The 26,998-nt window shown below is 41.8% G+C and overlaps 1 protein-coding gene across 1 annotated transcript in view; it reads left to right on the forward strand.

Annotated features, from left to right (window-relative positions):
- Nucleotides 1–26,998, forward strand: part of ZMAT4 (zinc finger matrin-type 4) — a 383,151-nt gene that overhangs the window by 161,117 nt on the left and 195,036 nt on the right. Inside the window, exon 5 of the mRNA XM_040435654.1 lies at nt 3,011–3,244. Within this exon, the coding sequence (XP_040291588.1) occupies nt 3,011–3,244 (234 nt within the window). The remainder of the gene's footprint in view (nt 1–3,010; nt 3,245–26,998) is intronic.

Consider the following 26,998-nt stretch of genomic DNA (forward strand, 5'->3'; position numbering starts at 1 on the left):
TATTTACACTGTACTTTAACTATTCATCTCCAGGACTCCCACCTGTTGAGAAAATATGGTCCTCGTCTCTTCAGTTCACACTCAAGAAAGTGTGTTTCTCACCATTTTAGTTTATATGAGTTACTGAAACAGAGTGTTTCACTACTCCCGTAAACTACATGAAGATAGCCTCCTTTCTTGGGTGCCACATATAGATCAAAAGACCCCTATTATACCAATAAATGTGGGTTACATAGATTGCCACACAATACACTAAGTGGGCAGCCAACAGACACAAACTAGCATGTCTGTGGCCTGATGATTTAGGGCTGGACACAATGGCTTTGTGGACTGCATGTGACTCCTGGGCTGCAAGTTCTTCACCCCTGGTCTAATATGTATGAGGGCCTTCAAAATGTGTATGGCTGCTTGCATGGCCACCTTTAGAAATTTGTATATAAGGCTTGAAAAAGGTACAAATATCTACATACAGTAGTTGCATCGTTGGTAAAGTTGAATACAGAAACAAGTATATCAAGTCCAACCTATAGTCTTACCTTGTGGCCCCAGGCAAAAAAACTCCTATGAGGCGGACGCCAATTGCCCAATATTAAGGGAAAAAATTTATTCCAAACTCCAAATAAATCTCTGGATAAATGTCCCATCTCCAGAAAGCTAGTGCCCATAACCTGTATTTTTTTACACTTAAGAAAGCCATCCAGACCCTTCTTGAACTTTAATCAACGTCATATAGGAAATATTTACATAATCTCAATGCTCTTACAGTAAAGAATACCCATCCATGATGATGATGAACCTTCTTTCCACAAGATGCAGAGGATGGACTCTTGTCCTGGTTACAAGCCTTGGTATAAAAAGACCATTAGAAGCTGGCATTGTTAGGGGGAGCGGGAGTTGAGTAATGCATGACGTTGCTCCCATAGGATGGATCCTCTACTGTTCTCCGATGTTTATTCGGATCACCACATGAAATCTTACCTTAGAATAGTAATACTAAAAGTAACGCAGCTGCTAAAAAAGAAATAAGATGCTTTATAAAGGTGTCCAGGACATCTAGGGATTTCTCTACCGCAGAAAAGAAAGGGGCGATGTTCTGTAGTCAGTCTTACTGTGTTCAGGAGACACTCCTGGCAGCTTCACTTTTTGGTCCTTGACTAGACATCAAATCATAAATAATCAAGGCTATCCTCCAAGAGCCAGATGAAAGAGATTTACTTAATGGAAATCTCTGAACTCGAGATGAGAGGTATTCTAAGATTTCCCAGCCCAAGTGCATTAATAACACATTTATCTAGGAATTTTTCGGAAAAAGGAGTCATTAATTTCTCCGAAAGATAAATGCTTCATGTCCGAGTTGCATTTACCGGTGAATATTTTGCTAGGCCTAACAGTCGACCTGTCAGAGGATTTGGCATCGCAAGGCACGTTGTCACATGAATTATTTCATCATATCGGATGGATTTTGCTGCTCTGCAATGCAGCACGCTGTACTGTATGATCATGAATGGTGTCTTCACATGCATCAGGCTGCGCTCGCTGTTAAAATATCGGAATTACGGAAGCTTTTGTTAAAAGGCCGAATTCTGTAATAACCTTGCGAGTAGGGAACAAGCCGTTTACCATGTAAATTATCATAGAATGGAACGAGTTGGCAGCAGAATAGCTACAGTACTTAAAAAAGCATTTACAAAAAGTTGGCAAAGTGCTACGGATATTATTGGTCTATTGGTCTGGCAATGTCTCCAGAGGTTCTCAATAATGGAGATAGCTGGCGTAGAGATCGCTTATGACATTCAAACAGGGAACAATTAAATTCAACTGCATCTAGACTTAGGATGGCGGTGGGTCTTTTAGACTTGGATTCTTCACATCGGCTATGTTGTTTAGCCGAGAACCACGTCTCAAATTTGCACTGGTCTACTGCAGTGTCTCAATAAGTACAGGTGAAGCACATGGGTGTTATGTGCTCCTCCTGCACTGGTCTACTGCAGTGTCTCAATAAGTACAGGTGAAGCACATGGGTGTTATGTGCTCCACCTGCACTGGTCTACTGTAGTGTCTCAATAAGTACAGGTGAAGCACATGGGTGTTATGTGCTCCACCTGCACTGGTCTACTATAGTGTCTCAATAAGTACAGGTGAAGCACATGGGTGTTATGTGCTCCTCCTGCACTGGTCTACTGTAGAGTCTCAATAAGTACAGGTGAAGCACATGGGTGTTATGTGCTCCTCCTGCACTGGTCTACTGCAGTGTCTCAATAAGTACAGGTGAAGAACATGGGTGTTATGTGCTCCTCCTGCACTGGTCTACTGCAGTGTCTCAATAAGTACAGGTGAAGCACATGGGTGTTATGTGCTCCACCTGCACTGGTCTACTGTAGTGTCTCAATAAGTACAGGTGAAGCACATGGGTGTTATGTGCTCCTCCTGCACTGGTCTACTGTAGTGTCTCAATAAGTACAGGTGAAGCACATGGGTGTTATGTGCTCCTCCTGCACTGGTCTACTGCAGTGTCTCAATAAGTACAGGTGAAGCACATGGGTGTTATGTGCTCCTCCTGCACTGGTCTACTGCAGCGTCTCAATAAGTACAGGTGAAGCACATGGGTGTTATGTGCTCCTCCTGCACTGGTCTACTGCAGTGTCTCAATAAGTACAGGTGAAGCACATGGGTGTTATGTGCTCCTCCTGCACTGGTCTACTGCAGTGTCTCAATAAGTACAGGTGAAGCACATGGGTGTTATGTGCTCCTCCTGCACTGGTCTACTGCAGTGTCTCAATAAGTACAGGTGAAGCACATGGGTGTTATGTGCTCCACCTGTGGGTGCTGTGCAGTTCACGGTTTCAGCAGTTTACACACCTCTTCTTGTTGACTACCCATGCAGTAGTCTTGGCAAACCGACTGTGCAGGTGTGTGGGGGAAGTACAGGAGGAATAGATTTCGTTTATTGAAAGTTCTAGTCGACATACAATGATCTTGGCTCTAACTTCTTGTTTTTTTTCTGTTGAAGAACCCGTGCAAGAAAACACAGAACCTACGGAGGTCACCATCCAGGAAGAAGACACTTTATGGAGCATCAACATTGGGAGTGAGTCTCGGAAATTCTGCGACCTCTGTCGAGCTTGGTTTAACAACCCAATGATGGCTCAGCAACATTACGAAGGGAAGAAACACAAGAAAAATGCGGCGCGGGCAAAACTTCTACAAAGGCTTGGTGAAACCTTGGATTCCGAGGCACTGGAAGGTTAGTCGGCCCATTGTGTATTATGCTCTACTAAATTGTTAGATAAGTTTTTCATTGCTGGTCATAATGGTTAGTGCCATCAAGTTGATTATGTCTCCATATGAACGGAGGCCATATGGGGTGTCTTTGTCTTCTCTTTGGGTCTACAGGCTTCATTAGAGCGTACCATGATTGATGTGATTGTATACTGTACATCCAGCTCCAACTTTAAAGTGAATGTTGACAAAATTTTACTGTGATTAAGTTCTGTATATATGTTTATATCATCCTGGGCTCCATATCCCTTTGCGCAGATTTTTAAAAAAAGCTAACATGCTGATAGACGTAGTGCTATGTATTTTGCACGAACTACGTCCACTCAAGGGCTCATGAATTGTTCTATGTAAACGGAGTGTGCCTTTACCAAAAGATAAAACTTAAAGGGTTGTCTCATCATGAACAATGGGGGCATATCGCTAGGATATGCCCCCATTGTCTTATAGGTGCAGGTCCCACCGCTGGGACAAGCACCTATATCGAGAACGGAACCCCACAAGTGAAGGAGGGCGCACTATGCATGAGCAGCCACCCACCATTCATTTTCTATGGGGCCAGCGAAAATAGCCGAGCGCTGGCTTGGCTACTTCCGTCGGCCCCATAGAAATGAATGGGAGCAGGAGCCGTGCATGTGCGGTACGCTCCCATTTACTTCTATGGGGAGTCCTCCAGCCACCACCTTGCGGGGCTTCGTTCTTGATATAGGTGCGAGCACCAGCACCTATAAGACAATGGGGGCATATCCTAGCGATATGCCCCCATTGTTCATAATGAGACAACCCTTCAAGTTTTATTTAGATCCGTTTAAAAATCAATTAGGAAAGGTAATAACTAAAAAAAAAAAAAATAAGGACGCAAGATAGGGGTTGAATAGCCAGGTCTACCTTTTTTGTGTATCAGGCGGGGGTCAATATAACTGGCGGTACTCATAAATTACTCCAGCCCACAACTACTTTCCCTGTCAGTCCCTGATCTCAGGTTAGGGAAACCTAGTATGGCTGTATGTCGGAGCACTCGCCCGGAAAAGAGCGACCCCCAGCCTCTCAGGATACCTCGGATACCCTCACTTTCTCTTGCTCAAATATTTATTGCTGGACTGTTTCTGCTAAATTGCTTCTACGCGTTTCGCCTAACAAATAGGGCTCCGCAGGAAGCGATGAATCTAGTCGCAGGACACTGCCTTATTCTTATGCTGCGACTAGATTCATCGCTTCCTGCGGAGCCCTATTTGTTAGGCGAAACGCGTAGAAGCAATCTAGCAGAAACAGTCCAGCAAGAAATATTTGAGCAAGAGAAAGTGAGGGTATCCGAGGTATCCTGAGAGGCTGGGGGTCGCTCTTTTCCGGGCGAGTGCTCCGACATACAGCCATACTAGGTTTCCTTCTAACCTGAGATCAGGGACTGACAGGGAAAGTAGTTGTGGGCTGGAGTAATTTATGAGTACCGCCAGTTATATTGACCCCCGCCTGATACACAAAAAAGTTAGACCTGGCTATTCAACCCCTATCTTGCGTCCTTTTTATTTATTTAATTTTTTTAGTTATTAGGGTACCTTTCCTAATTGATTTTTAAACGTATCTAAATAATAGTTACATTTTATCTTTTGATAAAGGCACGCTCAGTTTACATAGAACAATTTAAAAGCTAACGTGCCTGCAACCACCACTAGATGGAGCTAAGGAGCTTACTGCATATTATTTATACACTGAACTCTATAGTAGCAAAGTATACAGCAAGCTCCTAAGCCCCCTCTACTGGTGGCTTGCTGGTAGTGCCTATGCTATGTTACAACTTTGTTAATGCAAGGGAGATAAGCTTCAAATCTATAAAAGCATACTAAGACATTAATCAACACAGAATTTTGAAGATATTTAGAGGAAAAAAACTAGACATTCCCTTTAAAGAAGCTTCCTCCCTATTGAATTTGCTTGATTCTACTTAGCGTCCCTTTAAGTTTTACTTTCTGATACCGGATTCACGTAGACGTGTTTCTTAACACATAAATCTAAGAGCCTTTCTCCGCACGGCCTTTGTCTATAGGCACCATGTGTACAGACCATTCATGTATAATTGATGCGCATGCTGTTGCCCTCTTATATGATTCATAACCGGGTTTTTGTTCAGACATCGAGGTATTTAAAGTTTAAAGCGCCATCGGGTCTCCTGGTACATGGATAGCATGGAGTGAATACAATCCTCTTGTGCCCCTGAGGTTGGTCTTGTTAAAATGTCAGAGACGCAAGAGCAGCCATTGTCCCTCAGCTTATTCATCTGATTTACTAGGGTCGAAGGGCCCATTTTTAGTTAAATAACGAGTTCCTCCAACATTAACCATTTTATTCTTCAGAAATGAAATAATGTCAATGCTAATAATGGTACCTGAGCCATAATTCTTACAGGGCTTCAAAAAAGTATTTGCTCAACGGTTTCTTATCCTAAAACAAAAGCTAACGTTAGACAAAGAAAGATTAATGGATTGATCAATATCAATCTCAGATCAGTGGCGGTCCGACACCCGCCCCCCGATCAGCTGGTTTTACACTTGTACACGAACGAGCCGTCACATAGAAGTGAATGGGGCGGCTTCTTGTAGTTACATTTGCGGTTGTGTTGGCGCCTTCTCTTCAACCTGCTGATCGTTGGGGGTGAAGAGTGTCGGATCCCCGCCGATTTGATATTGATGACTAGTGTTGAGTGAATTGTGAACTTTGATATGAATTTCAGGGTACATTTGATTCAAATTTCCTTGTGTTTCTTGATAACGGATCAATTTTTCCTAAAATGTCGGTAAAACAAAAAAAATAATTCATACTCGCTTCATCAATTCGCATGCGAAGCGTCCTCCGCAGCCATCTTGATTGAATATCCTACGTGAAAACCTGTGCGTTGTGACGTATGACATCACCATGCCGGCCATCGCGCACTGCTGGATCTTCAATCAAGATGGCCGCAGAGGACTCTTCGTGAGCAAATGGATAAGGTGAGTATTTTAATATATATATATATATTTTTTTAAAGATTAACCCCTCACAGCCATCAATAGTTATCTCAGATGCTGCGATCAGTGATGAACGCGGCATCTGAGGGGGTTCAATGACGGGGAAGGCGGCGCAATCGCCGGTCCCTGCCGTTGCGCTTCATGATGAAGTGATTAGTCACAAAGCGAATTTATTTGTGAAATTCGGCGAAACAGCTGAATCAAGGTTTTGAGAACTTCACTCATCTCTATTGATGACTTATTCTGAGGCATTCCGATTGGATCCGTCATAATAGAGGTCTATGGGCAAACCTAACGGTAATTCCCTATTTATTGCATAGTTATACTTTTCATGGGATAACGCCTTTAAGTTGTGGTTTAGTTCAGACAGCGGTGGATGGGGCACGGAAAGCAGTTTCACGAAATCGGTGCAGCACAAGAGAAAACCGTCAGAACTAAAGACATAAAAGTAACACCCAGGAACTTCAGCAAAAATGGAAGTGAGCTTCTAAGTTTTGCTGGGTCTGAGCGATAGCTTTCAAAGTGCAACTTTACCCGATACGGAAAATTCCATTTAGCAGCGATAGGAACATAAGGTACATATAAATAGGATTTAATATCTCCAGTAACGCTCACTTCCGTGCGCAGCAGAAAAAGAACATCCCTCATCTCAAGCAAATATATTAAATGTGAATTGACAATATCATCTGCAGCGTCCTCGAGTTACAATGTGACAAACGATCCTGAATTACGCTCAGACGATTCCACGTCTTTTCTGTTCATCGTTATCTAATGCAATTTTGCTAGAACTTTCAATCTCAGGCTGAAGCAGCACTTTATTAGGACGGTGTGGTGACATGATATGGGAGATCATTAACCAGGAGAGGGGGAGACACGTTTCACAGGATCCATTTTGCTTGGATATAAAGGATAATAATTGATGACTATCATTTCATTCAATTAGGCCTCATACTCATGACTGTATGTGTTTTGTGGTCCGTAAACCTGCAGATCTGCAAAACACTGCTGCCATTTTCTTTCTTCCTTCTGTACAAATGTCCTATTCTTGTCCGCAAAACGCATAAGTATAAGACATGTTTTTTTTGGGGGGGGGGGGAACTGACATAAGGATGCACAGGGTGCTTTCTGCATTCAAATGAATGCGTCTGAATCCGTTTTTTTTCTTTTTCTGGTGGGTTTGGTATCCTGGGGTGTTGGAATGGGGCCTTACTCCACAAAGACCACCTTCAGCAGCAAGTTCAGAATATGGAAAGCTATAGTTTGCCTAATGCACAGATATAATAATGCACACAGTGATGTCACAGTACAGGGATAATGCGCACAATAATGTCACAGTACAAGGAAAGTGCACACAGTCATGTTACAGAACAGGCATAAAAAGCACAGTGGTATCACTTTGATTGGATAATTAGCACACTGATGCGACAGTATAAGGCTAATGCATGCAGTGATGTCATGGAAAAGAGAAAATACGCATAGTGATGTCACAGTACAGGGAAAATGCACACAGTGATGTCACAGTACAGGGAAGATTCATATAGTGGTGTCATAAAACTGCTCACAGTGATTTCACGATGAAGGGACAATTAGCACAGTGATGTCAAAGTACAGAGATAATTAACACAGTGATGTCAAAGTACAGAGATAATTAACACAGTGATGTCACAGTACAGGTATAATAAACACAGTGATGTCACAGTATAGGGATAATAAACACAGTGATGTCACAGTACAGGGATAATAAACACAGTGATATCACAGTGCAGGGATAATAAACACAGTGATGTCACTGTACAGAGATGATAAACACAGTGATGTCACAGTACAGGGATAATAAACACAGTGATGTCACAGTACAGGGATAGTAAACACAGTGATGTCACAGTACAGGGATAATAAACACAGTGATGTCACAGTACAGAGATAATAAACACAGTGATGTCACAGTGGAGGAATAATAAACACAGTGATGTCACAGTACAGGGATAATAAACACAGTGATGTCACAGTGCAGGGATATTAAACACAGTGATGTCACAGTACAGGGATAATAAACGCAGTGATGTCACAGTACAGAGATAATAAACACAGTGATGTCACAGTGCAGGGATAATAAACACAGTGATGTCACAGTACTGAGATAATACACACAGTGATGTCACAGTACAGAGATAATAAACACAGTGATGTCACAGTACAGGGATAATAAACACAGTGATGTCACAGTGCAGGGATAATAAACACAGTGATGTCACAGTACTGAGATAATACACACAGTGATGTCACAGTACAGGGATAATAAACACAGTGATGTCACAGTACAGGGATAATAAACACAGTGATGTCACAGTACAGGGATAATAAACACAGTGATGTCACAGTACAGAGATAATAAACACAGTGATGCCACAGTACAGGGATAATAAACAATGATGTCACAGTACAGAGATAATAAACACAGTGATGTCACAGTACAGGGATAATAAACACAGTGATGTCACAGTACAGAGATAATAAACACAGTGATGCCACAGTACAGGGATAATAAACAATGATGTCACAGTACAGAGATAATAAACACAGTGATGTCACAGTACAGGGATAATAAACACAGTGGTGTCACAGTACAGGGATAATAAACACAGTGATGTCACAGTACAGGGATAATAAACACAGTGATGTCACAGTACAGAGATAATAAACACAGTGATGCCACAGTACAGGGATAATAAACAATGATGTCACAGTACAGAGATAATAAACACAGTGATGTCACAGTACAGGGATAATAAACACAGTGGTGTCACAGTGCAGGGATAATAAACACAGTGATGTCACAGTACAGCGATAATAAACACAGTGATGTCACAGTACAGGGGTAATAAACACAGTGATGTCACAGTACTGAGATAATACACACAGTGATGTCACAGTACAGGGATAATAAACACAGTGATGTCACAGTGCAGGGATAATAAACACAGTGATGTCACAGTACAGGGATAATAAACACAGTGATGTCACAGTGCAGGGATAATAAACACAGTGATGTCACAGTACAGCGATAAAAAAAACACAGTGATGTCACAGTACAGAGATAATAAACACAGTGATGTCACAGTGCAGGGATAATAAACACAGTGATGTCATAGTACAGGGATAGTAAACACAGTGATGTCACAGTACAGAGATCATAAACACAGTGATGTCACAGTACTGAGATAATACACACAGTGATGTCACAGTACAGAGATAATACACACAGTGATGTCACAGTACAGGGATAATAAACACAGTGATGTCACAGTACAGGGATAATAAACACAGTGATGTCACAGTGCAGGGATATTAAACACAGTGATGTCACAGTACAGGGATAATAAACGCAGTGATGTCACAGTACAGAGATAATAAACACAGTGATGTCACAGTGCAGGGATAATAAACACAGTGATGTCACAGTACTGAGATAATACACACAGTGATGTCACAGTACAGAGATAATAAACACAGTGATGTCACAGTACAGGGATAATAAACACAGTGATGTCACAGTACAGGGATAATAAACACAGTGATGTCACAGTACAGGGATAATAAACACAGTGATGTCACAGTACAGAGATAATAAACACAGTGATGCCACAGTACAGGGATAATAAACAATGATGTCACAGTACAGAGATAATAAACACAGTGATGTCACAGTACAGGGATAATAAACACAGTGGTGTCACAGTGCAGGGATAATAAACACAGTGATGTCACAGTACAGCGATAATAAACACAGTGATGTCACAGTACAGAGATAATAAACACAGTGATGTCACAGTGCAGGGATAATAAACACAGTGATGTCATAGTACAGGGATAATAAACACAGTGATGTCACAGTGCAGGGATAATAAACACAGTGATGTCACAGTACAGGGATAATAAACACAGTGATGTCACAGTGCAGGGATAATAAACACAGTGATGTCACAGTACAGCGATAATAAACACAGTGATGTCACAGTACAGAGATAATAAACACAGTGATGTCACAGTGCAGGGATAATAAACACAGTGATGTCATAGTACAGGGATAGTAAACACAGTGATGTCACAGTACAGAGATCATAAACACAGTGATGTCACAGTACTGAGATAATACACACAGTGATGTCACAGTACAGAGATAATAAACACAGTGATGCCACAGTACAGGGATAATAAACACAGTGATGTCACAGTACAGGGATAATAAACACAGTGATGTCACAGTACAGAGATAATAAACACAGTGATGCCACAGTACAGGGATAATAAACAATGATGTCACAGTACAGGGATAATAAACACAGTGATGTCAGTACAGGGATAATAAACACAGTGATGTCACAGTACAGGGATAATAAACACAGTGATGTCACAGTACAGAGATAATAAACACAGTGATGTCACAGTACAGAGATAATAAACACAGTGATGTCACAGTACAGGGATAATAAACACAGTGATGTCACAGTACAGGGATAATAAACACAGCGATGTCACAGTAGAGGGATAATAAACACAGTGATGTCACAGTACAGGGATAATAAACACAGTGGTGTCACAGTACAGGGATAATAAACACAGTGATGTCACAGTGCAGGGATAATAAACACAGTGATGTCACAGTACAGGCATAATACACACAGTGATGTCACAGTACAGGGATAATAAACACAGTGATGTCACAGTGCAGGGATAATAAACACAGTGATGTCACAGTACAGCGATAATAAACACAGTGATGTCACAGTACAGAGATAATAAACACAGTGATGTCACAGTGCAGGGATAATAAACACAGTGATGTCATAGTACAGGGATAGTAAACACAGTGATGTCACAGTACAGAGATCATAAACACAGTGATGTCACAGTACTGAGATAATACACACAGTGATGTCACAGTACAGGGATAATAAACACAGTGATGTCACAGTACAGGGATAATAAACACAGTGATGTCACAGTACAGGGATAATAAACACAGCGATGTCACAGTACAGGGATAATAAACACAGTGATGTCACAGTACAGGGATAATAAACACAGTGGTGTCACAGTACAGGGATAATAAACACAGTGATGTCACAGTGCAGGGATAATAAACACAGTGATGTCACAGTACAGGGATAATAAACACAGTGATGTCACAGTGCAGGGATAATAAACACAGTGATGTCACAGTACAGCGATAATAAACACAGTGATGTCACAGTACAGAGATAATAAACACAGTGATGTCACAGTGCAGGGATAATAAACACAGTGATGTCATAGTACAGGGATAGTAAACACAGTGATGTCACAGTACAAAGATCATAAACACAGTGATGTCACAGTACTGAGATAATACACACAGTGATGTCACAGTACAGGGATAATAAACACAGTGATGTCACAGTACAGGGATAATAAACACAGTGATGTCACAGTACAGGGATAATAAACACAGTGATGTCACAGTACAGAGATATGCACACAGTGACCTCACAGTATCGAATCTGGCACTGTTTTTCCCATCAAAATGCCATACACCTCAACTCGGCCTGGTGACCTGACTGCACCATCGGTATTTGTCTAAAGTCGGATCCGGCATTACATCAGTGTTTCCATTATAAGTGTGAACTTACTGTGCCTAAGGTGAATGTTCAGCCATCAATTCCATTTTATTTTAATCTAAAAAGGTTCAAAATAATTAATTTCTTCATATGTACTGTGGCTGGAGAATCCATTTTTTATGATGCAGCAGAGCTTTATATCTTCATCTCATACTGACGACCTATTCCATGGTCCATCAATATGTAAATCCCGGAAAAAAAAAATTAAATAATAAAATTCTGATTGCCTGCTGCCACCACTAGGGGGAGCTTATGAGCTTACTCCATCATTGAATTCAATTTATAAACTGTATGCAGTAAGCTCCTGATCTCCCCCTAGTGGTGGCTGCAGGAAGATATTTTCAGAAATTATTCAGCACAGAATTTTAGATGTAAAAATGTTACGCTTACTTTTAAAGTATTGGGATTTGGGGGAATGTAGGTATTATAATTAATCTTGGGAGATGTTTTTCTACTGCCATTTATGTGTAGCAGATTGAAGGCAGCTTTGTCTTACACTTGTGCATTGGGTTAAAGAAATAAGCAGCCGAGGCTGATGTAGGAGCTAGATGTTATTTCCATTATAGCATTAAATTCTTAATCTAGATTGGTTCATGGAGGTGAAATCATCTCTGGACATGTTGGGTGTCGTGGTTCCAGTTTGGCACCAGTGAAACTAATGACATGTGACTTTAGACCCTAATGTCCTAATTCACATCAGTATCTTTAAATGACTCCCCCTCCCAATTCGTTTTCTACAGTGTCACCCATTTTTGCGCTTTCAGGTGCACTTTGGATGAACACGATGATTTCACCCTTGGATAAATTGAACGTTATAAAGCTGGAAGGTTGAGGTCACTATGATTTATTGCCTTCCCGTATTTTGCAATCATCTCGTTCTTTATTTGTACTTGGCCAATGTCAGCGCAGTCACAGAGTACAATGTGTGGTGGCTGGGCTGTGTTACTTAACAGGACGGGGTCAGTGGCCATTATTATGTCTTCTCTGGAATGACGTTCTGTTCCTCTTATGTCTACATAGTAACGTGGCAGATGAGCGGGACAAAGCCACAGAAATTACTGGAAATTAGTACTTTACTATACTTAGAAATAGTCCTTTATTGCAGCGCCTTTCTGAGCTCACAGTTCACTGGTCACCCATCACTTCTTGTCTATGGCCTGGTGGGCTTCACCTTAATCACACATCCGTGTCTCTGTGCTCACTCCTGTTCTTTGGATTCTACTGCGCAGATCCAGGAACCTCTGTTCAGAAGATGTGCTCAAAGCTGTGCCTATTTAGTTTCTATTGCAAAAACACTGATTTGACCTTTCCAGCGCATGCGCACTAGAAGATGTGTCTCAGGGCTCCCGCTTAGAGATGAGTGAACAATACAAGATTCGTTTCGTTTGAAGTTCGCCAAACTTTATGAAAAATTCTGTTACAAATTGATTCCTGAGAGGGAGAGAGACTAGAAAAAAATATGTACTCTTTTTCATTATGGAGAGCTCATGGTACGCAGAGTACACATGCGCAATATTGTAGACCAGGTGATGCCCCTACTATGCCAAGTAGACGAGTACGTGTGCACAGTATTGTAGTTCAGGTGATGCGTAGTATCGAGTTTTTATCGCGAATATAGGTACTTCGAAAAATCGCAAGTATTTAGAATATAGTGATATATATTCGTAATTTAGAATATTTGAGATTTTTTTATTGCAAATTTTCGTAATGCAAATTTTTATCGCAAATTTTTCAATTGCCGAGTAAAAACATGATTCCTCCCTGCTTCTTGCTTGTGGCCCAATGAGTCATAGCACTATATCGAATATATATAAGTTTTTTCAAATATTCGTAATATTCTAAAACAAGAATATATAGCAATACAGCAAATATTCGAAAAAAGCGAATGTAGAGCAATTTAGCTAATATAGTGCTATAATCATTTTTTTTAATAGTTGTCATTTTTTTCCAATCTGAAGTTCAGATGAGAAAAAAATTACAACTGTTAGACAAGGAAGATTATAGCACTATATTAGCTAAATTGCTCTACATTAGTTTTTGTTTTTTTAGAATATTCGCTATATTGCTATATATTCTTGTTTTAGAATATTACGAATATTTGAAAAAACTAATATATTCGATATAGTGCTATGACTCATTGGCCCACAAGCAAGAAGCAGGGAGGAATCATGACTTTAAATGGGATAAATGATGAATATTCAAAAAAACTAATATATAGCACTATATCGAATATATTTGTTTTTTTGAATATTCGTAATATTCTAAAACAAGAATATATAGCAATATAGTGAATATTCGAAAAAAACGAATATAGTGCAAAATAGCTAATATAGTGCTATAATGTTCTTTGTCTAATAGTTGTAATTTTTTTCTTATCTGAAGTTCAGATTGGAAAAAAATTTCAACTATTGAAAAAAAAGATGATAGCACTATATTAGCTAAATTGCTCTATATTCGTTATTTTTTTCGAATATTCGCTATATTGCTATATATTCTTGTTTTAGAATATTATGAATATTCGAAAAAACAAATATATTTGTTTTTCCGAATATTTGTAATATTCTAAAACAAGAATATATAGCAGTACAGCGAATATTCGAAAAAAACGAATGTAGAGCAATTTAGCTAATATAGTGCTATCATCTTTTTTTTCAATAGTTGAAATTTTTTTCCACTCTGTACTTCAGATAAGAAAAAAATTACAACTATTAGACAAACAAGATTATAGCACAATATTAGCTAAATTGCTCTACATTCATTTTTTTCGAATATTCGCTGTATTGCTATATATTCTTTTTTCAAATATTCGTAATATTCTAAAACAAATATATTCGATATAGTGCTATGACTCATTGCTCATTGGCCGACAAGCAAGAAGCAGGGAGGAATCATGTTTTTGCTCTGCAAATTCTCGATAAAAATTCGCATTATGAAAATTTGCATATTACGCGATTATTACCTTGTCGTTTTTTTTTTGTAAAAAAAATCGTAGAATATAACGAATATTCTAATTCGCGAATATTCTACTAAATATTCGCTAAATATTGCGAATTCGAATATGACCCCTGCCGCTCATCACTAGTGATGCGCCTGGTTAGCAGAGTACATATGCGCAGTATTGTAGGCCAGGCGATGCCCCTATAGTTTGCAGCGAAAGATATTCAAATTAACTTTCCTGAACCTCTCTGATGCCGGCAGATCTTAGACATGATAATTTGCATATATTTTACCCAGAAATCAAGAGGAGCGTTGTCTAGCCTACAATAGTCGTCATGTGTATAAACTGGTCTCCATAATAGAAATAGTACCCACCCAGAGGTTCCTCCTAAGGCCTTGCAACTAGAAATGTTGTTCTCATCTGCTTTTTTTCAGAGGTGTGTCTTATAAGCAGAAAAATACAGTGCAGGAAGCCATAACAAGTAACACATAATGTGTAACAAATATATAAAAGTAAAGGGAACCATGACAAGTATTTTACAGCAGGGGGCGACATAACAAGTATGTAGAAGTTATATCACGACGCAAGAGCATTTTTATTAAATGATTCCTATTTAATAATGACATTTTTTTGCCCTGGAAAAGAATTGTAATGTCTACTCATGGAATAACCCCCTTTAATACATTTCAACATACTTTTTACTTTGTACATTTGAACATAGGACTATGCGTATAAGTTCATAGGGGGACATTTATCAAATCAGATATTGTATGTCAGTTTTGGGGCTTAAAAAAGTTGCATGCCATGGCAACTACGCCAGTTTATGGCTTATTTACTATGTGCGACTTTTGCAAAAGTCTCAAAAAAGTCGCAACCTATTCCAGGCAAACCCCTGGTGCACTTTTATACATATAGGTGTAAACCACATTGCACTCACACCAGATATATTATTACGATGCACCATTTTACTAATTTGCTGCAGGCACACAAAGCAAAGACAGACTTAGGGCTCATGCCCACAAACGGATTTTCTTTCCGTGTCCGTTCCTTTTTTTTGTGCGCACCGTATGCGGAACCATTCATTTCAATGGGTCTGCAAAAAAAACGGAGGTTACTCCGTGTGCATTCTGTTTCCGTATTTCATTTCCGCCAAAAAATAGAACATGTCCTATTATTGTCCACATTACGGACAAGGATAGGACTGTTCTATTAGGGGCCAGCTGTTCCGTTCCGCATAATACAGAATGCACACGGACGTCATCTGTACTTTTTGTTGATCAGTGTTTTGCGGACAGCAAAATACATATGGTCGTGTGCATGAGCCCTTAAAGGGGTTGTCCCACAAAAAATATTCTGAATACTTTTGTAATTGCATGTAATTACAAATTTAGTATAGCTTTTGAGTTATTCAATAAAATGTATCTGTATAGCGCCACCTGTTGCTTGCTTTTTTTTATTGTTTCTTTGTCCGGCTCACTGAGATGGCCGCACATGCTCAGTCTCATCCTTCAACTAGGTCCTGAGCAGTGATAGGGAGAGAGCTTCAGCAGAAAGGACACGCCCCCGAGCTGCCAGCTTGAAATAAATCTAGCAGATCAATAAATGGGGAGATCTCTGGATCCATGTGAGGTACAGGGCTGGTTCTAGCTTTGTTAGAAAGATATTGTCATGTACTATATGATGATTTCCAATTTTTACATTAATCATGGGATAACCCTTTTAAAACGGACACAAAAACAACAGTGACAGGTGACGCTGAGCCCACCATCTCCAGTGACTTACATTTCCTATGATTATTCTCCAGTCTCGGGCTGTATTTTACCGCAGATAATCCCGGACTAGGCTAACATCTCAGTTAATCATTTCAATGGACGTTTCCTTGGCCGTTCATTCAGCCAGAAAGATTCCTTGTCAGCGAAAAACTTTTCAGCCTGATAAGCAAGTGGGTTCTCCGAGACGTTGTTGCCGAAAAACTGGAAGTAGACTACATCCGACTGTTCAATCAGAGCGAAAGATCAAGGGGTAAAAACACGATCTCAACAAAAGTCAGTGGGTGAATGAGAGAAGTAGTCTCAATCGATCAAGAACTGCAGAAGAGAAGAATCACTGGAAGACCTGCCGACCTCGTGGCTTCGCCGTTTTATCTCGGTGTCTTTAGTTTGGATTAGTTTCGGGCGAGTGTTTGATCTACGGGCTGTTCTTTATGTGATGTGTGGACAAGGTTTTCCTCATCCAGCACAGAGGAACACTGAAATCTCTTCAACTTTTGCATCCAACTGCGAGCTTTAGAATAAGGTAAAAATGAGGGAAAGGCGAGAGAGGAATTAAAATTGTACCTTGAAGTGAAACGCTCTTCATGGGACGGATAAGGCGCATGTAATCCTTTAACATCTGTCAGCAGTTTTGTACCTATGACACCGGCTGACCTGTTACATGTGCGCTTGGCAGCTGAAGGCGTCTGTGTTGGTCCCATGTTCATATGTGCCCGCAGTGCTGAGAAAAATGAAGTTTGAATATATGCAAATGAGCCTCTGGGAGCAACGGGGGCGTTACCATTACACCTAGAGGCTCTGCTCTCTCTGCAACTGCTGCACCTTCTGCACTTTTATTGACAGGGTCAGCAGTGAAAACATCATCACACCTGGGCATGTCAATCAAAGTGCAGAGGGCGCAGCATTTTTTTTTTTTTTTTAAATATGGAGTCCTTGCAAAGTAGGATGCACATGTAAGCCGTCCCCAGAATACAGCGAAGTCACAAACGAGGAAAACAACTGCACCACAAGCTTTTGCCAAAATATAATTTTACCTAAACGTGGTAATAAACACAAATGCTGGGAACATACGGTACAATAAATTTGCATACACCCAGCCTGAAGGCTGAGACCCTTGTGCTGCACAGCGTGGCGCCCTCCGATGGATGCAGGAGGAAAGTGTAGTAATTTACCTACTGGCGGGCATGACTAAACCGCCACACCTTACCTGTTATTACCCTACAAAAACAAGAATAACTGTTTGGGTGCGTGGTGCGGGCTAGCCTACGGTGCAGCACAACAGCTTACAATCTTATAAAGCTCTACAGTATTCCCCATCCCATAACTGGTCCTGTAGCACATGCCTAAGTATTCCTTCTGAGCCAAAACACCAGCCTGGCTTGAGTTTGTGGGAATTTTATCAGCTCTCCAGTGTGAAATGTCACTTTAAGTTATGGAGTCCTTGCAATGAACAATAGCAAAACTTGTGGCCTGGCACAAACACAAACCCTAACTTAGGGCCCTTTCACACTTGCGTTCTTTTCTTCCGGCATAGAGTTCCGTCGTCGGGGCTCTATGCCGGAAGAATCCTGATCAGTTTTATCCTAATGCATTCTGAATGGAGAGAAATCCGTTCAGGATGTCTTCAGTTCCGGAACGGAACGTTTTTTGGCTGGAGAAAATACCGCAGCATGCTGCGCTTTTTGCTCCTGCCAAAAATCCTGAAGACTTGCCGCAAGGCCGGATCCGGAATTAATGCCCATTGAAAGGCATTGATCCGGATCCGGCCTTAAGCTAAACGTCGTTTCGGCGCATTGCCGGACCCGACATTTAGCTTTTTCAGAGTGGTTACCATGGCTGCCGGGACGCTAAAGTCCTGGCAGCCATGGTAAAGTGTAGCGGGGAGCGGGGGAGCAGCATACTTACCGTCCGTGCGGCTCCCGGGGCGCTCCAGAGTGACGTCAGGGCGCCCCAAGCGCATGGATCACGTGATCACATGGATCACGTCATCCATGCGCATGGGGCGCTCTGACGTCATTCTGGAGCGCTCCGGGAGCCGCACGGACTGTAAGTATACCGCTCCCCCGCTCCCCGCTCCTACTATGGCAACCAGGACTTTAATAGCGTCCTGGGTGCCATAGTAACACTGAAAGCATTTTGAAGACGGCTCCGTCTTCAAATGCTTTCAGTACACTTGCGTTTTTCCGGATCCGGCGGGCACCTCCGGCAACGGAAGTGCACGCCGGATCCCAACAACGCAAGTGTGAAAGAGGCCTAACTAACTACAGGCCTGATCTCAGTCTCTAGGCGCCAACACTGTAATGAGGTGCGTGCACGATCTTTCCAACCCGGGCCTGCTCTGCCTCCGCTGGTGACTCTGAACAGAACAAATGTCTCTCCAACAAGCATGTGGTCCCGCAGTGAATGTTGCTTTGCTCCTCAGCTCTCATCAGCGTTCCTGGAAGCAATCCTCGTTCCTCTGGACAAGATCAGGGTCTTGGACATAATCAGCTTCACTTAGCTGTCGCTCTGGTCACTGAGGGATGCTCTCACACCTGGATGCCGTCGGATCCTCCTCACACAGTTCCTCAGTCTCAGCTCCCTCTAAGATGGATACTCCCTTTCTCTTCCTCTCCAGATTCTGTGTAACTCCACCTCTCATGAATATGGAAATATCTGCAGTCTGTTAGCTGTGTTTAGGAAACAGCGGCATCTTGTGGCCAAACAGCAGAATGTCCGTCCAGATAATTTAATCTACACAGTGTTCAGACAAGGAGAGCTGTTTCACCATTGTGCACCTTCGGAACCCCGTGACAGTACCCCCCCTTTTACGAGGGGCCACCGGACCCAAGACTTCAGGCGATGGCTTTTCAGGGTGTTCTAAATGAAATTTACGAACAAGTCTAGGAGCATGAACCTCCCTGGCAGGTACCCAAGATCTCTCGGCTACTAGAGCCCTGTCTGGTTCATCATAGAGGGTACCTAGGGCCTGAAAGAACCCCTCCACAGAATATAAACAACTGGCGCCAGCAGGTAAAGAGAACGCCCAGTCCTGGGGATCACCCTGTAATCGGGAAATGATAATGCCCACGCGTTGACTCTCGGGGCCAAAGGACACGGGGCGCAAACGGAAGTAAAGTTTGCAACTCTCCTTAAAAGAGAGAAACTTCTTCCGGTCTCCAGAAAAGGTTTCTAGGGAGCTTAATCTGGGGCTCAAAATGCGGACTGGAGGCCTGAGGAGTGGAAGAGCCTTGCCCTAACTCAAAAGAGCTGAGTTTTTCCCCTAACTCCTGCACCATCTGCGTCAGATTATAGACATAGTCAGTCAGGGTCACCAGAGGATTCATAATACAGTGGTTATTGGGCCTGTTAATCTGTAACGGTCGCGTACACACACACACAGGGGGGAGGGAAGTGACCACTGCGCTCCACCCTTACCCCTGGCCCTGCCTACTTGCCTCGCGAGTCCTAATGACAGGGGACAACTGGACGGCAATCCCTAACTTGGAGTAAGTGCAGGGATGACAGACAGACAAACAACAGGACGTGAACGGACCGAGTCAATACCAGGAAAGCTGCAAAGTACAAATGGAGCAAGCAGAGAATTGTCAGGAGAAGCCGGGGTCATAAATACCAGGAGAGCAGAGAAGTACAAGAGGAGTCCTAAGAGAGTAGTCAGGTGGGAGCCGAGGTCACAATACCAGGACGGAAGCGCAGTACAGGAGGAGCAGGCAAAAGGATGGTCAGGGAACAGGATCAGGTAAGTATTCAGCAGTCCAACAAATAGCCAGGAACCTAGAAATTAACAGGCAACCTGTAGCCAGCAGGCTGCCTGTATTTATAGTGGGGAGTGAGGGTCATGTGACGTGGCCAGCGTCACATGACCGACAGACCAACCAGTCGAGCACCGAGTCATCAGCTCGGCGCTCAAGGCAGATTTAGGAGCAAGGAGCCACCCAGCTAGTAAAGCCGCCCTGGGAATGAGGTCAAATACAGAACCTCATTCCAAAAGCTAAGCAACAGTTCTGCGGGCAATGGGGGACCGAGTGCACCTTCGGAACCCCGTGACAACCATCACACACAGCTAGAAAAAAAGTTAACCCTTTGTGACAGAATTGCTCAATTAAAAAATATATTTTTAGCCCCAAATGAGTAAAATGCAATTATTTTAAAAAATGCCCCAGAAAAGGTGTACATAGCCTTTAAAGGGATTCTGTCATCTGGATTTTGCCTATGGACATGCGCTGCTAGATCGCTGCTAGCACATCCGTAATATACATTCTTTTATTTAGGCAAAAAAACGATTTTATATATATGTAAATGAGGCAAGTAAGGAGCCCAAGGGGCTGTTAGTAACGTTTCTGGAGCCCAGCCACGCTCACTGTGAAGAAACCCAGCACCGCCTGCATCTTCCGAATCTCCTCCTTGCTCCCCGAGGTCACCAAGTTAGAGCGCCGTAATCTCGTGCATGCGTGAGTACGCGGCATGTCAGTGCCGGCATAGTGTTCCTTCCCTTTGCTGGCATCAGCCTCAGGGAACGAACTGCGCATGCGCTAGCTGCGAGATTACGGCGCTCTAACTTTGTGACGTCCGGCAGCAAGGAGGAGATTCGGAAGATGCAGGCGGTGCTGGGCTCCTTCACAGGGGGGCGTGCCTGGGCTCCAGAAACGTTAGTAACAGCCCCTTGGGCTCCTTACTTGCCTCATTTACATATAAATAAAATGTTTTTTTTTTGCCTAAATAAAAGCACTCACAGCTATAGGGAATGTATATTGCGGATGTGCTAGCGGCGATCTAGCAGCGCATGTCTGCAGCTCTATAGGCAAAATCCAGGTGACAGAATCCCTTTAAGATTACCTGGTGAACGTGAGGGTGGTTTTGCACCTGATAAATATTACTTAATGTACAAGGGATGTATTTATTTTACCCTATAAGTGGCCATATATTCCTTCAGACTGTTCTAGTTGCACAAGAATGGGATAATGCATTCATAACCGGCCTCTGGATTAATGCGTGCATTAAGTATTACCCTAAGGTGCAGATGGGTCTATTGAGTTAATAGACATTTCATCATCACAGATTGAAAAAATTGCCAGTTACACGAGCTAGAGACGGAAACAAAATGAGTTTTTTCCCGGCTGATCTTGAGATGTTTGTGGGTCCTCCAGGAGGATCGAAAGTCGCTTAGAGCCAGTAAGGTATTCTGGAATATGTGAGCAGATGGTGGAAGTTCCTCCAGGCGGGACCATTTGAATTAGCCGTACATTTCCTAGATATCATTCTTTCCTCGGGGACGTGCAGATGGTAATATGCCGAGAGTATGGCTCATTCTGCAATGCTTCTTGCCTGGGTATGAATGCTGATCATTTCATGGCCTCTTTATTGAAAAGAACCCCTTCTGGAATCACATGGGCATATTTAGTGTAAATTCACAAAAATTGTATAAGATGGTGCTAAAGATTGGTGCGCGTCCTCCAAAAATCAGTCATTGAAACACAAGACATTGCATTACAGGGAAACCCTTATATGCAAAGCATCAAATAAATGTCCCTGAAAGAATGAGCAGAATACACATATTGGGCAAATATTCATAGCAAATCAATAAATGTTTAAATTTTTTACATTTTCATTTTGGCAGTACTGTACCATTGATGAAATAAAAACGCTGTCATACTGTTTATCTGGACACTGTCATACAATTTATCTGGATACTGTCATACTGTTTGTCTGGAGGCTGTAATGCTATTTATCTGGACACTGTCATACTATTTATCTGGACACTATCATGCTATTTATCTGGACACGGTCATACTATTTATCTGGATACTGTCATACTGTTTGTCTGGAGGCTGTAATGCTATTTATCTGGACACTATCATGCTATTTATCTGGACACTGTCATGCTATTTATCTGGACACTGTCATGCTATTTATCTGGACACACATGCTATTTACTTGGATGCTGTATGCACTATGTATCTAGATTCTAAATGCACTAGTTTTCTGGATGCTCTATGACACTAACTGTTATGCTTTTCATCTGGGCGCTGTATAACACTATTCATCTGCGTGGATGTATGTATTATTTATCTGGTATTCATTGTGCATTATTTATTTGGACGGTGTTACTATTTATCTAGATGTTGCATAATACGTTGTATTCAGGTGCTGTATGACACTTTATCAGAACTCTTTGAGACACTTACTGTAATCTGACTATTTGACACCAGTTTACAGAACTGTATTCATGTGCTATTTTTCTGGTTCTTTATGCACCATTTATCTCAATACTGTATAACACCTATGTGGCTAGTGCCTGGCATTCTGTATCTGTCTGTTGTAAGGCCAATTATGTAGGTCCAGTATGATAATAGTAATTTTGTTGGTTTTGGGTCACATAGCTTATAGGGAATGGTTGCCTGTTGTAATATGAAGTACTGGTTGCATCAGTCTGTGCCATTTACAGCCACACATTCAAACATAAAATGGCAAATATGGAAGAGAAAATAAATGACTTCTGTTTTGTCAAATATTTTTTTATTTTTTTTATTTTTTAGAAATTTCCCTCTCTCTCAGGCACAGTTGCATAACATCTGCCCAAAATATGATATATATATATATATATATATATATATATATATATATATATAATATATATTATATATTATCAATATGCTCCCTCCTCATTGGCTGCTGCGAGGCTAAATGCAAGGCATTATGGAAAAGCCCACGGCCAGGGCTCCCCCAGGGCCATGTGATTCTCCATCTTCATCTTCCCTTCCCCGTTTCCCTCACTAGTGTACTTGAATTTGATATGTAAAATTGTCTGAATCAAATTGACAAAACTTCAGCTTTGTTTGGAAGTAGAATTTTTGCAAAATTCGTAATGAATCCATTTTGTTCTAGTCACACTGTGTCAGGAGAAACTGCCCATAGGAATCCTAAAATACTCAGACCTGCCTTACATAAATACGTCCAAAAGTGGACTAAGTTACTGCAGTAAAATTGAAGGGTTCTGTACCATTCAGCACTGCCATAAAATAGTTCTTAGAGATTAGCTGTAATGGCTGCCATTCTGAGCGGATAATATTGTACTGTTAGAGCTAATTTAGTCGTAAATGAGCTGAGTGCACAGAGAAAACTACTGCGGATATCGGAGGATTGCCTTTCAGAGCCTGAAAAATCTAGATGAAACTGCTGTGCATTAAAAACAAATTATTCAAATTACCAGTATATTTTATTTAAGTCCCAAAGAATAGGACATACACTCACCTAAAGAATTATTAGGAACACCATACTAATACGGTGTTGGACCCCCTTTTGCCTTCAGAACTGCCTTAATTCTACGTGGCATTGATTCCACAAGGTGCTGATAGCATTCTTTAGAAATGTTGGCCCATATTGATAGGATAGCATCTTGCAGTTGATGGAGATTTGAGGTATGCACATCCAGGGCACGAAGCTCCCGTTCCACCACATCCCAAAGATGCTCTATTGGGTTGAGATCTGGTGACTGTGGGGCCATTTTAGTACAGTGAACTCATTGTCATGTTCAAGAAACCAATTTGAAATGATTCGAGCTTTGTGACATGGTGCATTATCCTGCTGGAAGTGGCCATCAGAGGATGGATACATGTTCTCATTCTGTTTACGCCAAATTCGGACTCTACCATTTGAATGTCTCAACAGAAATCGAGACTTATCAGACCAGGCAACATTTTTCCAGTCTTCAACAGTCCAATTTTGGTGAGCTCGTGCAAATTGTAGCCTCTTTTTTCTATTTGTAGTGGAGATAAGTGGTACCCGGTGGGGTCTTTTGCTGTTGTAGCCCATCCGCCTCAAGGTTGTGCGTGTTGTGGCTTCACAAATGCTTTGCTGCATACCTCGGTTGTAACGAGTGGTTATTTCAGTCAACGTTGCTCTTCTATCAGCTTGAATCAGTCGGCCCATTCTCCTCTGACCTCTAGCATCCACAAGGCATTTTTGCCCACAGGACTGCCGCATACTGGATGTTTTTCCCTTTTCACACCATTCTTTGTAAACCCTAGAAATGGTTGTGCGTGAAAATCCCAGTAACTGAGCAGATTGTGAAATACTCAGACCGGCCCGTCTGGCACCAACAACCATGCCACGCTCAAAATTGCTTAAATCACCTTTCTTTCCCATTCTGACATTCAGTTTGGAGTTCAGGAGATTGTCTTGACCAGGACCACATCCCTAAATGCATTGAAGCAACTGCCATGTGATTGGTTGACTAGATAATTGCATTAATGAGAAATAGAACAGGTGTTCCTAATAATTCTTTAGGTGAGTGTATATCTTGGCTATGTTTCTAAATGTACACACTCACACACAAACCCTCATCTAGATGTATATGGAATGTCATTTTCATGGAAGAAAATCTACATAAGTCCCATCAGGGGTTGACATCCAAAGCTAGGAATCTGTAGGTGAAGTAGAGTCAACTTTTTTTGTACAACTTTATTTCTTTATACGTTGTCATTGGCTGGTGGGGTCATGCTCTGAGGCTGGGGATGTCAACTTTATGGAGTCCCACCTTAGACCAGCTGGGACAGGGGATAGTTTTTGGTCATATAGCTCCTCTGAAGGTCATGGTGGTTGCCAACCACTACTGTTAGGCCATGCCTTTCATCTACTGGGCTCTCTGCGAACCCCTGATGCACACTCCTCGACCTCCATGGGTTCTCACAGTTGCTGAACTTCAACCTCACGTGGAACAATTGCTCTTGACCTCAACAATCCATGCTGTGGTCCTGGTATTTGAGAGGGGCCAAAGACCTGTCTGACTCATCAGAAGATTTCTGTATAAATGGCACATAGTGGGTGGAGGACACAGACAGCTCATCCATTGTATCCAGGGATTTCAGAGTGCTTATTCAGACATCCTTGTTTTTCCACCGAAGACCAATGGATGCATGGATTAATATGGTGCATCTTATTGATCAAACCTGCCCATAGAAGCCGTATCTAGATATTGATGACCTATCCTCAGGACAGGTCATTAATATCGGATCAGCAGAGGAGGTCTAACACCTGGCACCTCCAACTGTGATCAGCTGTTTCCACAGGTTGCCGGTGACAGAAACAATACAGTAGACGGAACTGGACAGCTTGTGAATGTTCCTGGTTGTCTTTTTCTCTGCACAGTGTTTTACTTTTTAAAGTTGCAGTTTGTACTCCAGAGCTGCACTTCCTACTCTAATTGGGTAAGGGAGATCACAGGCATTTTTTTGAAGCCTATGAAAGAGAGGCGGTCATCCAGTCACCGATAAGTATAGGTATCTGCAACGCGGCCTCAACATCCAGCTTTTCACAGTTCTACTCATCCAGGCATAAATCGTAACAAAACGATAGTGGGGCGATCCAGGTGACCCTAATACGGTCCCTAAACCATGTCTGTATTATGACTGTGTGAAATGTCTTACTCTTGTGATACGTTTACATGGGATGCATATTGATTTGGAAAATCTGTGGATTTTACAGCAAGTCTTCAACATAATCCGCAACGTATGTACAGTAGTTTGTTACGGCTTGTGCAGCAGATTTGCATTTCAGAGGGTGAAATCCACGGCATACATTGACATCATGGAGTTTTCCATGACGTGCGGTTGAAATTAAAAAAATATATATATTTCAGCCACTGAGTTCTCTGCCTTCTTGTTAAGTCTACAAGGGTAACAAATTATTTTATTGAGGTAGAAATGGTGCACGCACTTCCCGAGAGCATGCAATGAGCATCCCTTCAGGTTTTCAATTATTTTAATGGCCACTAGCCGTCAGGCAGAAAACAGCTGCAGTTATATGCTAGGATGGACAATTTTTAAATTCAATCTTATACTGTAGCATTTTAATAGTGCACCCTGACCCACACCTCTATGAAAGAATTGAAGATGAAGGTCAGTTAAAGAGGAGCTGCCACCTACCCTGACATGTCTTTTTTTAGTAACTACTTGCATTCTTCATGTATTATCAATTTTGGAGCATCTATTCTTAAGACTTTGTGGTATAGTATTCCTTTATTGTTCCTTCTAGAAGTTATGAATGAATTACTAGCAGTTTGCAATAAAGGTCCAGCTGGGTGTTACCAGTTGGGAGTGTGTCCCTGCACAGTGTGACACTGGCAGCACTGAGTGGATAGTGTCAGGCCCCAACTGGTGACATCCAGATGGACCGTCATTGCCGACTGCTGTCAATTCATTCATAACTTCTAGAAGGAATAGTAAAGTAATGGAACATCATACCGTCATATGTAGTGCCCTGGGTACTTTAAAATATGGACGTTTGTGGACATTTTGCCCCTATTGCTACCTATATGCAAAGCCATCAACTCCCTACTTTATTGTACTTTGAAGT

Source organism: Bufo bufo, chromosome 6, assembly GCF_905171765.1.
Source record: "Bufo bufo chromosome 6, aBufBuf1.1, whole genome shotgun sequence".
Classification (NCBI taxonomy): domain Eukaryota; kingdom Metazoa; phylum Chordata; class Amphibia; order Anura; family Bufonidae; genus Bufo; species Bufo bufo.